The sequence below is a fragment of the Oncorhynchus nerka genome, linkage group LG23 (genome assembly GCF_034236695.1).
Source record: "Oncorhynchus nerka isolate Pitt River linkage group LG23, Oner_Uvic_2.0, whole genome shotgun sequence".
NCBI classification, from domain to species: domain Eukaryota; kingdom Metazoa; phylum Chordata; class Actinopteri; order Salmoniformes; family Salmonidae; genus Oncorhynchus; species Oncorhynchus nerka.
The window spans coordinates 38,262,245-38,276,469 of record NC_088418.1 but is presented as its reverse complement, the minus strand read 5'-3'; the positions used below and the strand labels follow the sequence as shown (position 1 = coordinate 38,276,469).

Here is a 14,225-nt window from a genome sequence, read left to right as displayed (position 1 = left end):
GCTTTAAACTTCTTCACAACAGTATCTCGGACCTGCCTGGTGTGTTCCTTGTTCTTCATGATGTTCTCTGCGCTTTTAACGGACCTCTGAGACTATCACAGTGCAGGTGCATTATACGGAGACTTGATTACACACAGGTGGATTGTATTTATCATCATTAGTCATTTAGGTCAACATTGGATCATTCAGAGATCCTCACTGAACTTTCTGGAGAGAGTTTGCTGCACTGAAAGTAAAGGGGCTGAATAATTTTGCACGCCCAATTTTTCAGTTTTTGATTTGTTAAAAAAGTTTGAAATATCCAATAAATGCCGTTCCACTTCATGATTGTGTCCCACTTGTTGTTGATTCTTCACAAAAAAATACAGTTTTATATCTTTATGTTTGAAGCCTGAAATGTGGCAAAAGGTCGCAAAGTTCAAGGGGGGCGAATACTTTCGCAAGGCACTGTATATCCCTTTAAGGATCTGTGCATTCTTGCATTCTCTTCAAGGGTGGTGAAACGTATTTTTATAATGTTACGACATTCATTTTCTGGCAGTTACAGCATGATTCCTTTAAAGTACCACACCCCAGGTCATATAATGATTCCCATAGTGCTATATAACAATTACTGTATGATATTTTGAGAGCAAAGTCGACTTTTCTTCATGCTTTCTCCTAGCCTGGTCCCAGATCTGTGTGTGCTTCATTCCAAATCCTTGATTGCATTCAGTTGCACAACTGACTAGGTATCCCCCTTTCCTCTTCCTTTCCCTTGCCCTTGTCATGCAAAGAGTAGTGTCAATGAGTGGCATGATGGCATGAACAGACTGGTACCCAGGCTAAGACACTCCTACACTTTCTTTCTCATTGTAGGAGGATCTACAGAAAGCTCAGGTAGGCACCTTCCTTTTCTCTCACTTCTGACACGTCTGCAGTCATTCCAGTATGGCCACAGCCTCCTCTCCCCTCACAGACCACCTCCGTTGTTCGATCTGCACGGAGGTTTTCACTGAGCCTGTGTCTCTCAACTGCCAGCACACCTTCTGTAAGAGCTGCATCCAACAAAGCCTGAAGACCCTCCAGCAATGTCCGTTGTGCGGATCTTGCCTATTCAGAGACTCAACCTTTGAAATCAACAAGCCTAAACCTAAACCTAGACTTAAACCTAAACCTGAAGGGGTGGAACAGTCTTCCGATCATGGTGAATGGAGACAGAGAACCACAGCAGGACAAGACATGTGTTCTAAACACAATGAAATTTTGCAATTGTTCTGTGATACAGACAAACGGTTCATCTGTGTTGTATGCAGAGACGGGAGAGCCCACGCAGGACACAAGTTCAAACCTGTGAAAGAGGCACAAGATGATGTCATGGAGAAACTAGTCTCTGACTTAATCTACCTTCAAGAGGATATCAACATGGTGGTCAGGTTCCTGGAGAGCGAGCGAGGCATCACGGCGAACACGCGGGAGAGAAACGTCAGACTCAAAGCCGAGATAAGCTCCCAGTTTGAGGAGCTCAGAGAGCAGCTGAGACTGAGAGAGGAGCAGGCCATGAGGGAGATAGAGGATATGGACATGGACTTTGAGACTAAACTAACCGAGATAGAGGAAGTGTTGGCAGAAGGCTGGGAGAGACAGGCCATCTTAAAGTCAGCGATGAACATTGCTGAGCCCAGGGAGTTCGTCATGTGGTGGACAGAAAAGGGTGAGGCCGAGGCGAGGCTGGTGAGAGAGGTTGGAAAACTGCAGGGACCTTTGATGAGGAAATGCCCCCCTCCCAGTCCACAGAAACCCTGGACAATCCTGGGCCTATCTGCTACACAGCCCAAACCATCCGTCACACTCCCCAACTCAGTCATGATACAACGTGGCCCAGCCGGGACAGAGTTGCAGAGCCTGCTTGGCTTCCTGGACTCAGAGGGTCTGAAGAAAAGTCTTTCCAGAAGCATTTCTCAACCCAAATCCAACCATTTAGTCTTTAAAAAGAGTAAATCTAAAAAAGACAAGAGTAAATTTCATGTCAGTTTTTAGATACTGAGTCATGTCTCAAAGTGACTTTCCTCTTTACAAACGGATTGTGCTCTTGTAATCTGATTACTTCTATTGATGTGATTGATTTGAATGAATAGTGTGTATTATTTTCAAAAGTTTTATAGTAATAGCTGTATTGGTTTGAATTGTGGCACTGAGAAACAAATTATTGTGTGCATTTGGAATGTGTAAAGAAGATCATATAGATTTTAGATTATATTTAGATGTTTCTTTTTAGATTTTAGCATTAGTGATTAATCAAATCAAATCAAAGTTTATTTGTCACGTGCGCCGAATACAACAGGTGTTGTATATCACCTTATAGTGATAAACAGAGTAGCAGCAGCGTAAAAAGAGGGGGGTTGGGGGTGGGCACACAATTCAAATAGTCCGGGTAGCCATGTGATTACCTGTTCAGGATTATTATGGCTTGGGGGTAAAAACTGTTGAGAAGCCTTTTTATCCTATACTTGGCATTCCGGTACAGCTTGCCATGCGGTAGTAGAGAGAACAGTCTTTCACAATTTTTAGGGCCTTCCTCTGACACCGCCTGGTGTAGAGGTCCTGGATGGCAGGCAGCTTAGCCCCAGTAATGTACTGGGCCGTACGCACTACCCTCTGTAGTGCCTTGCGGTCAGAGGCCGAGCAATTGCCGTACAAGGCAGTGATGCAACCAGCTCTCGATGTTGAAGCTGTAGAACCTTTTGAGGATCTCAGGTCCCAGGCAGGTATAATGCACTCAATTCTCAAGATCAATGGATTTATATGAATACATTTAAAAAAGTGTCAAACTGTGACCTAAGAAAGCTTAAATTCTTGTTAATCTAACTTCAATATGCGATAATGTGACTAGAATGACATTGTAAACAACAGACAACTTTCCTGGACATAGACGTCTTATATGGGCAGAAAGCTTAAATTCTTGTTAATCTAACTGCAGTGTCCTATTTACAGTAGCTATTACAGCAAGAAAATACCATGCTATTGTTTAGAGGATAGTGCACAACAACAAAACACTTTTAGTACGGCAACTGGTTTGATACATTCACCTCTGAAGGTAAATAATGTACTTACATTCAGTAATATTGCTCTGATTTGTCATCCTTAGGGTCCCAGAGATAAAATGTAGTGTAGTGTTGTTTGATAAAAAACATTTATATATTAAAATGTAGGAACTGGGTTCTACAGTAGAGAGAATAAAGTAGACGGCACACATCAAACGTTTGATATATGACCCAATGTCCGGATGATGTGTGCATGCCCATATTTGGGCATCCGGTCAGGACATTCAGACAGGAACTGATCACGTGCTTATGCCCAAATGTGGGCATCCTGTTCCTGTTCTCACGTATTAGAGGGTGTGCTAATTTATGCATATATTGTATCTATTCCTTTGAAGTTGTCATGATGATTGATGTCTAGGGACCTCTTTGAACTGGGGGGTGTTTGAACATTTCAAAGAGTATGGCCCCCCCACCCCCTGTTTTATTGACCTTAGGGCTGTTGTCTATGAAGCAGGAATGTCCTGGGGTATTGGGTGTGGCAGACGCATTATAAATAAAGCCCAGAACAAGACATGCGGCCCCAGAAGAGTAAACAAGATTTTAAAAATAAACATGGATTTTGTGATCAGTGGCAAAGCTGTGATGACTGTAACAACGGAAGCAGGACCGCGGCTGAAACATAGAGAAAGGGCCAAGTATAAAGCCACAATATACGATGCGCCAAAAAAAAACGTTTCTATGTGTGTATAGAACACAAATACCGCCCACAACTGCGCTGAAAGATCAAGTGCTGATGTCTAATGGACAGCAATGGGGGTATCAGTTTAAGTACCTGGCCTGTAGAGTGAACCTATATACGGTAGCCAAAGGAGAAGAATATACCGACCAGACTTTAGGAGTGGACTACGGGCTTGAAGACTGGACGGTTTTTCGCAAGGTTGTGTGTCCCGAACTGAGACTTATCACCTGCTTATTCCTTTTAAAAGTTGGGATTTAATGGAATTGAAAATGTTAGAGTTGTTGGACGCTCTTTTTGTACAGAGCCAACAGCGGCAGAGCATTGTTCATGTAAGGAAGTGCATAATATATACGAATCCTGAGGATTATGATTCAAAGGAGCACCAAGAAGGTACATCCTCAGAAGGGTCATCCCCCGAAGAAAACTAAGTACGCGGCTGCGTTAACCACGCCCTGATACCCAAAGGACTGGTTCAACAATAAAAGGATGGCCCTTAAAGCCTCCAGTTCTTAATTTCCGCATATACCATGGATATTCATACCACATACCAGGACTCCGAAACGTCATGGGGGCCAGACCCTAAGGACTCTATGTCTCGCAGCCCAACATTCTACTCCCCCCTAGTACTGACTCCCCCCTGGCAAGACCCGCGACACCCCCTACATATACACAACCTGAGGATGTGTTTAATGGGGTGGTCAGTACTATTTTTGTGGACACCATCAAGGCCTCTGTAGCCACGCTTATATACGTGGTGATTGGAGAGTATATACGAGAAAAATGCATCGGTTGTGAGGTCAATCACCACAGCCAGCGCAGGCATCCGTGCCTATACGACCCCCCAAGATACTAAATCTTCAACCATTTTGAGGCGCTGGTGAAAAGACTTTGTTCTTGCAGGTTTATACCATCCCTGGTCAGAGCCCTGGAGTATATGGGAGTCTATGGGTCTTGTGCCGTCTATTTCCAGAGTTTACAGGGTAACCAAGGCTTTCCTACATGAACTGAAGGAGGCAATCTACATCCACGAGAAACTCAAAGAAATCCAACACTGGTGGACGACAACAATTACAGGGAAGCTGTGGTGGCTGATGTGATGACTTTCTGGCTCAATAAACCCCAAGAGACCGAGTGACAATTTGTTATTTAGATGTAACTATGTGTATACGATGTTAGAGAGAATAAATACTTTTTTTCTTTTGAGAGAACTTACAAATGTTATGCATCAAATTATTGAAAATAAAGTGAACATTGTATCATTCTATACAACCCACAATTCCTGGGCTAATGTAGAGCATGTGCTGAAAATGGAACAAATCATGAATCATGTACGACATGCGGGCGAGAGTCTACAATGGACACAATTGGTATCCCGTCTTGTGGATGATTCTGAAGAACTAGAAACAACTTTGTCTAAGATTTTACTTTATTTGTTTGAAACACCATTTAATTGTAATATGTATCATATTTGTTGTATATATACTTATATATCGGACGAGTGTGTTCTAAAAATTCAGGTACACAAGCCTGTTAATCTAAACCAAATATACAGGGTGTTGCATGCTGTGATCGTTGAGAAAACGGGGACATGTATACTGCAACGAATTCTGAATTGTCTGTATACGTAATACAAAATGTATGCTTAAAATAAAAATTCAAAATGAAAATGAAATGTTGTTGTTATTTGAAAGTGGCTCATTAACGTTATTGTACCTCAGAGAGGCAAGAAGGATGGCTGAGCATATGTTGAAAAACATTTATTATAATCCCTCTAACCCTGGGTCTTATAGGGGTAAGGAGCATTTACAGAGAGCTATAGCTGAAGAAACAAGTAGCCGGTTAAGCGGTGCTAAAGTGAATGACTGGTTATCAGAGCAGGATGCACATACTCTACATAAACCTGTAAGAAAACAATTTCCAAGAAATAGAGTTTTTTCTACTCAACCCTTGTCCCAATTTCAGGCGGATCTATGTGACATGCAGGCCCTTGAAGGATGGAGGAGCCCCCAAGAAAGTGCAGACTGATGGCGGAAAATCATTTTTAAATAATACTTTTCAGAAACTCATGAAGAAGCACAATATAGTACATTTTGCTATAGGCTTGGATTTGAAAGCTTCAGTTGTTGAACGCTTTAACAGAACTCTGAAGGAGTGGATGTGGCGCTATTTTACAGCTCACAACACGCATAGATATATCGATATAGTTCAAGATTTAGTAATGGGGTACAACAACAGCTACCATAAGAGTATACGTATGAAACCCTCCGAGGTCTCTTCTGAAAACTCTTTTCAAGTCTTGTTCCCCCTTCGCCGTAAGAAAAAAATACATTTTAAATTCATAGTGGGTGTCATGTACTTCTAGAAGTAGTGGGTCGAGGAGTCAGGTGCAGAGAGCAAGGTAGTTGATATGTGGAATATTTATTCCCAAAAAACAGTGTCGGTCAGCGCCACACACAAGGGCGCAATAAGACCCAGTCCAAAACAACAGGACGAAAACGGTTTGAGAACAAAATACTTCCACAGAAATCACACACATCAAATAATGGAAAACAAGCCCGCACAAAAGCTGGCGGGCCTACCGGGTTTAAATAGCTCAAAACCAAAACCTAAACAAGAAACAGGTGCAACTAATCAGACAAAACTAAATGAAACAGAAAAGGGAAGTTGTAATCTATAACACACCTTGTTAATCCTCCTCAGGACTTTAAAGCGGCCCCAGCTTCCGGCAGGGCATGCGGAGGGGCAGGTTTCGGGTCGAGAGCCAGACCCTGTCGCCTGGTGCGAACACAGGGGCCTCACTGAGGTGGCGGTCAGCGCTCTTCTTCTGCCGTCCACCGGCCTCCTTGAGAGCGTCCTGGACTGCCCGCCAAGTCTCCCTAGAGCGCTGTACCCACTCCTCCACCGCAGGAGCTTCGGTCTGACTCTGATGCCACGGAGCCAGGACCGGCTGGTAGCCCAGCACGCATTGGAATGGCGACATATTCGTGGAGGAGTGGCGGAGTGAGTTCTGGGCCAACTCCGCCCATAGGACGTACCTCGCCCATTCTCCTGGCCGGTCCTGGCAATACGACCGCAGAAACCTACCCACTTCCTGGTTCACTCTCTCCACCTGCCCATTACTCTCGGGTGATAACCAGAGGTCAGGCTGACCGAGACCCCCAGACGTTCCATAAACGCCCTCCAAACACGGGACGTGAACTGTGGACCCCGATAGTGCCGGAAGACGTGGGTAAATAGAGCCTCCGCAGTCTGTAGGGCCGTAGGGAGACCAGGCCTGAGGAGGAGACGGCAGGACTTAGAGAACCGATCCACAATGACCAGAATGGTAGTGTTCCCCTGAGACGGGGGAAGACATAAGAAAGTCCAACGACAGATGAGACCAGGGCCGTTGTGGAACCGGGAGGGGCTGTAACTTCCCTCTAGGCAGGTGCCTAGGAGCCTTACTCTGGGCGCACACCGAACAGGAGGAGACATAAAGCCTCACGTCCTTGGCTAAGGTAGGCCACCAGTATTTTCCCCTAAGACTCTGCCCTGTCCTCGCAATCCCCGGTTGACCTGAAGAAGGTAGTGTGTGAGCCCACCGAATCAATTGATCACAGACACCAAGCGGCACGTACCTGAGACAGGTAGGACACTGTGAAGGTGCAGGTTCCAACCGCAATGCCCGCTCGATGTCCGCATCCACCTCCCATACCACCGGAGCCACCAGCCTAGAAGCTGGAAGAATGGTAGTAGGATCGATGGACCGTCGGCCTTAGTGTTGAGGGAACCTGGTCTATAAGAGATCGTGAATCTAAATCGGGTAAAGAACATGGCCCACCTAGCCTGACAAGGATTCAGTCTCCTCGCCGCCCGGATATACTCCAGATTGCGGTGGTCAGTCCAGATGAGGAAAGGGTGCTTAGCCCCCTCAAGCCAGTGTCTCCACACCTTCAGGGCTTTTACCATAGCTAGCGACTCCCGGTCCCCCACATCATAGTTCCGCCGGACCCAGCTTCTTAGAAAAGAATGTGCAGGGGCGGAGTTTCCCGAACGCTGTGACAGCACGGCTCCGACCCCAGCCTCGGACGCATCCACCTCCACTATGAACGCTAACGATGGGTCCGGATGCGCCAACATGGGCGCGTCAGTAAACAACGCCTTCAACTGGTTCATCTGCCTCGGCCGACCACAGTAAACGCACCGGCCCCCCCTTCAGCTGTGAGGTAATAGATGCCGCCACTTGGCCAAAACTCCAGATAATAGCCAGCCAGGGTATCCCCAACACCATTGGAAACGCAGGTGAATCGATAAGGTAGAAAGTGATCCACTCCCTATGATCCCCCTGCGTTACCATGTCCAGCGGAACCGTGGCCTCCCTGACCAACCTTGACCCTAACGGTCGGCTATCTAAGGAGTGCACGGGGAAGGGTGGGTCTATCTGCACCAACGGAATCCCCATCTTAAGGGTGAGTCCGCGATCCATAAAACTCCCAGCTCCGCCTGAATCGACTAGCGCCTTATGCTGGAGAGAGGGAAAAAAACGCAGGGGAAAAAAAAAAAACATGTGACCAACAGGGAGCTCTGGGTGAGTTTGGTGCCTACTCACCTGGGGTGGCCGAGAAGTGTTCCGCCTGCCATCTCGACTCCCAGACGGACTCCTCCAGCACCGGTCCGAAGTGTGTCCTCTCCGGCCGCTGTTGGTCCAGGAGGAGCCTCCTCCCCCGGTCCCCCTAGATGCAGCTCCTCCCAACTCCATCAGAGTTGGAGCGGGAGGGCTGGGAGGTGGAACTGACAGGACTCTCTCTGAACGCCCGCGGGCAGTTAGCAGGTTGTCCAGTCGGATCGACATGTCTATAAGCCCGTCGAGGGAGAGTGTGGTGTTCCGACAAGCTAGCTCCCTGCGAACGTCCTCCCGGAGGCTGCATCGGTAGTGGTCCATCAGGGACCTGTCATTCCATCCAGCACCAGCATTCAAGGTCCGGAACTCCAAGGCGAAGTCTTGCGCGCTCCTCGTCTCCTGTCTGAGGTGAAACAGTCGCTTGGCCCTCAGGAGGGTGATCGAAAACGGCGGTGGTCCCGAGCAGAGGCTGCCTCTACAGTAGATCCAGTTTGCCAGCAGAGAAGCACTTTGTTTGCTTTTTAAACTTTCTAATCATCTCTAGTTGTTTTTGTTTTTTGTTTTTGTTAGTTTAGGTTTGTTTGTTTATTATCATATATTTTTATATGTAAAAGTAATATAAACACAACACATTTTATATGATCAGATATTTTTTTTTTTTTAAACACAACACATTTAATTATTAAACTATTACACATTATTGAACAATTACATTTAATTTATTTTCTTTTCAACTAGTAAACCTACACATTCTTAACAATTATATTTTTAAGCAGTGTATTGGTAGTTAACATGCTACCTAACTGATCAACAATTATAGGTACAAGATAATAACAAGGTATATATGCTATCTTATTGAACAAGCAACTTAACTCAAATAATGATGTGTGCGCTAGGCATCTCTCTCCAGGTTGTTGTGCTGCTTGGCTGGCTAGCTGCTCAATAGTTTCCTCCAGATATTGCCACTGTTCTCGCACACACTGCAGTACACACTGCCACTATCAGCTGTGTGTCTCCGCCAGTTCCAGAAAGTCCACTCCTTGCATACGTACTGTAAATATGATGAATCATAGATTGGCAAGGTAATCCTCTTCATCTTCACTGTCCAACTGCATTGTCACGGAGATGGAACCAGCAGAAGAGGATGGAGTGGCTGCTGTGGTACCAAACTGATGCAGAACTTCATTTGGTAGTTTGTGCTGGTAAAAGGTATCAACCAGCCAGCTTCAGTCCATACCGCACCAGGAGTATGGAGTTGAGAGTGTGCAGTGACATTCTATTTCTTAACTTTGACTTGACCACACTCATTTGGCTGAATAGCCGTTCAACCTTCACATTTGAGTGTGGCAAGGAGAGGTCAGCGAGTGCAGCTTTGCACAGTCACTCTAATATACTTGTCCTCTTGCTCAATTGTGCACTGGGGCCTCCCACTCCTCTTTCTATTCTGGTTAGGGCCAGTTTGCGCTGTTCTGTGAAGGGAGGAGTACACAGCTTTGCACAAGATCTTCAGTTTCTTGGAAATTTCTTGCAGCTTTTGAATGGTACTGTATATATGGGGCTCTCGAGTGGCACATCGGTCTAAGGCACTGCATCTGTGCTTGAGGCATCAGTGTCGAATTTGGCCCAGTATCAAATTTGTTCTTAACTGACTTGCCTAGTTAAATAAAGTTTAAATGTAATATATTATTGTTTTTTTTACTGCCAACATTCCATGTTCCAAACAATGCATTATGCATCCACAGCCATATACTGGCTGAAAGAGTTGCAAATGCAACAAGTACTGATATTGTATCACTCACACCTTTCCAAAAACAACAACACGGAGACACGTATGGTCTGTAAGAGTAAGAACTATCCTGTTTTATTTGTTTAGCTCTCCAAAATTAGTTTCATAAGCATTGAATTCATGTTATTGAGTTAATGTTTGAATAGGTCTTAGTTTCAATTATTCCTATTGACAGGTTTCAAGGGTACTTGACTGACATCGTGTGGTTTGTTGATCATATTGCACCCCAGCTGGTGTATTATTTTTGCGCACCATTTTCCCTCAGACTATTTTATGCTGATGGAATTACTGGTAACGTTAGGTAGGAAATGCTTCTCCACTCCTTTCCCAGATAAAGACTTTCTTTGATATAATTACATCCAAATTGTCACATAATATGTATTAACTAATGTACAATGTAATGACATACAATTTGTCATAATGTGAAGTGTATTTTGGTTGTTTTAAGAGTTCTCATGCTAACTTGTTAGCTATGCTAGCTCTCGTCCTAGCTCTCGTCCTGTTAGCAATGTAACGTAAACTAACCCCATAGGACACCAAAGAGGCCTTTCTACTGACTCTGAAAAATACCAAAAGAAAGATGCCCAGGGTCGCTGCTCATCTGCGTGAATGTGCCTTAGGCATGCTGCAAGGAGGCATGAGGACTGCAGATGTGGCCAGGTCAATAAATTGCAATGTCCGTACTGTGAGACGCCTAAGACGGTGCTACAGGAGACAGGACGGACAGCTGATCGTCCTCGCAGTGGCAGACCACGTGTAACAACACGTAGGTGTTGTTTGCCACTGCCACTGCGAGGACGATCAGGATCGGTACATCCGAACATCACACCTGCGGGACAGGTACAGGATGGCAACAACTGCCCGAGTTACACCAGGAACGCACAATCCCTCCATCAGTGCTCAGACTGTCCGCAATAGGCTGAGAGAGGCTGGACTGGGGGCCTGTAGGCCTTTTGTAAGGCAGGTCCTCACCAGACTTCACTGGCAAAAATGACGCATATGGGCACAAACCCACCGTCGCTGGACCAGACAGGACTGGCAAAGTGTTCACTGACGAGTCGCGGTTTTGTCTCACCAGGGGTGATGGTCGGATTCGCATTTATCGTCGAAGAAATGAGCGTTACACCCCGAGGCCTGTACTCTGGAATGGGATTGATTTGGAGGTGGAGTGTCCGTCATGGTCTGGGGCGGTGTGTCACAGCATCATCAGACTGAGCTTGTTGTCATTTCAGGCAATCTCAACGCTGTGCGTTACAGGGAAGACATCCTCCTCCCTCATGTCCTACCCTTCCTGCAGGCTCATCCTGACATGACCCTCCAGCATTAGAATGACAACAGCCATACTGCTCATTCTGTGTGTGATTTCAGTGTTCTTCCATGGCCAGCGAAGAGCCCGGATCTCAATCCCATTGAGCACGTCTGGGACCTGTTGGATCGGAGGGTGAGGGCTAGGGCCATTCCCCCCAGAAATGTCAGGGAACTTGCTGGTGCCTAGGTGGAAGAGTGGGGTAACATCTCACAGCAAGAACTTGCAAATCTGGTGCAGTCCACGAGGAGATGCACTGCAGTACTTAATACAGCTGGTGGCCACACCAGATACGGACTGTTACTTTTGATTTTGGCCCCCCCTTTGTTCAGGGACACATTATTCCATTTTTGTTAGTCACATGTCTGTGGAACTTGTTCAGTTTATGTCTCAGTTGTTTAATCTTATGTTCATACAAATATTTGCACATGTTAAGTTTCCTGAAAATACACGCAGTTGACAGTGAGAGGACGTTTATTTTTTTGTTGAGTGTATTTATACAGAAAATAGGTAGAAAACATGTACATGCTGCATTTATATTACAATATTGTGTTGACAATATTTCTATTATACAATTTCTGATATATATCTCATATGCCTTTAATTTTCCTGAATAAGTAAAAGCAAGAGCTATGCCTAATGCTATTAATTCCAATCAGATGGTTTGGATTTCTCCTTTACCAAAATCGTTGCCATTATCAGCACATTCTTTAATTATGAGGTTTATGAACCCATCCCCTCGAGTAATTTAATAGGATCTCTGTGCCAGAGATACTGTAGTTACTGCATTTGAAACATGCTGTGAATGTTGCTTTCTGGATAGAGGGGTATTAACAGCAAACAGGAAGAGAGAAATACACATTTAGTCCGTGCAACATATCAACAGTTAGCCAAACATTCATTCTATGAAGGTGTCAGCGCTTCGGTTTGGGCCTAGGAAATGACCCAACTATCCTACAACAATGAAGGTGACCTCCACAGCAGAGTTCACTGTCAATGGTTTTCCCCTAACATTATCTCTTGATGATGCATACAGTCTATTGAGTTCAGCACTGATAAAATACTTTGATATAAATACATTATATCTCTCTCTCTATTTCTGGAACTCCTAATTGAGAGGCAAATCAAATGTTCTATCAACATGCTAAGTCAACAACAACGACCAAGTTTTCGATGAACATCAAACTACCTTAGTCAGAGGATCCTGGTAAACACAATAGACCACAGCATATCATTTTATTTGGCTGTATGCTCTGACGAATAAAGGTTGTTCTGGGCCGGAAGGTTAGCCCATGCACCACAAACTTCCGTCTGTTAAGGTTGCACGGCTGCATTTTCTTCAAAGGTGCGAAGACTTCTTTTCATAATGTTATAGACTGCTCAAAAAAATAAAGGGAACACTTAAAACAACACAATGTAACTCCAAGTCAATCACACTTCTGTGAAATCAAACTGTCCACTTAGGAAGCAACACTGATTGACAATAAATTTCACATGCTGTTGTGCAAATGGAATAGACAACAGGTGGAAATTATAGGCAATTAGCAAGACACCCCCAATAAAGGAGTGGTTCTGCAGGTGGTGACCACAGACCACTTCTCAGTTCCTATGCTTCCTGGCTGATGTTTTGGTCACTTTTGAATGCTGGCGGTGCTTTCACTCTAGTGGTAGCATGAGACGGAGTCTACAACCCACACAAGTGGCTCAGGTAGTGCAGCTCATCCAGGATGGCACATCAATGCGAGCTGTGGCAAGAAGGTTTGCTGTGTCTGTCAGCGTAGTGTCCAGAGCATGGAGGCGCTACCAGGAGACAGGGCAGTACACCAGGAGACGTGGAGGAGGCCGTAGGAGGGCAACAACCCAGCAGCAGGACCACTACCTCCGCCTTTGTGCAAGGAGGAGCAGGAGGAGCACTGCCAAAGCCCTGCAAAATGACCTCCAGCAGGCCATAAATGTGCATGAGTCTGCTCAAAAAGTCAGAAACAGACTCCATGAGGGTGGTATGAGGGCCCGACATCCACAGGTGGGGGTTGTGCTTACAGCCCAACACCGTGCAGGACGTTTGGCACTTCTCTCCCCTGGACGTAGAGCCCCAGAGAACACCAAGATTGGCAAATTCGGCACTGGCGCCCTGTGCTCTTCACAGATGAAAGCAGGTTCACACTGAGCACATGTGACAGACGTGACAGAGTCTGGAGACGCCGTGGAGAACGTTCTGCTGCCTGCAACATCCTCCAGTATGACCGGTTTGGTGGTGGGTCAGTCATGGTGTGGGGTGGCATTTCTTTGGAGGGCCGCACAGCCCTCCATGTGCTCGCCAGAGGTAGCCTGACTGCCATTAGGTACCGAGAGAGATTCTCAGACCCCTTGTGAGACCATATGCTGGTGCGGTTGGCCCTGGGTTCCTCCTAATGCAAGACAATGCTAGACCTCGTGTGGCTGGAGTGTGTCAGCAGTTCCTGCAAGAGGAAGGCATTGATGCTATGGACTGGCCTGCCCGTTCCACAGACCTGAATCCAATTGAGCACATCTGGGACATCATGTCTCGCTCCATCCACCAACACCACTTTGCACCACAGACTGTCCAGGAGTTGGCGGATGCTTTAGTCCAGGTCTGGGAGATGATCCACCACCTCATCAGGAGCATGCCCAGGCGTTGTAGGGAGGTCATACCCGGCACGTGGAGGCCACACACACTACTGAGCCTCATTTTGACTTGTTTTAAGGACATTACATCAAAGTTGGATCAGCCTGTAGTGTGGTTTCCCACT

At 45.8% G+C, this 14,225-nt stretch overlaps 1 protein-coding gene across 1 annotated transcript; it reads left to right on the top strand.

Annotated features, from left to right (window-relative positions):
* Positions 1-870: 870 nt before the first annotated feature.
* On the top strand, positions 871-2,816 carry LOC115106228 (nuclear factor 7, brain-like). The gene has a single exon (XM_029628789.2). The coding sequence runs from the start codon at positions 931-933 to the stop codon at positions 2,017-2,019; it is 1,089 nt and encodes a 362-aa protein (XP_029484649.1). The 5' UTR covers positions 871-930; the 3' UTR covers positions 2,020-2,816.
* Positions 2,817-14,225: the final 11,409 nt, after the last annotated feature.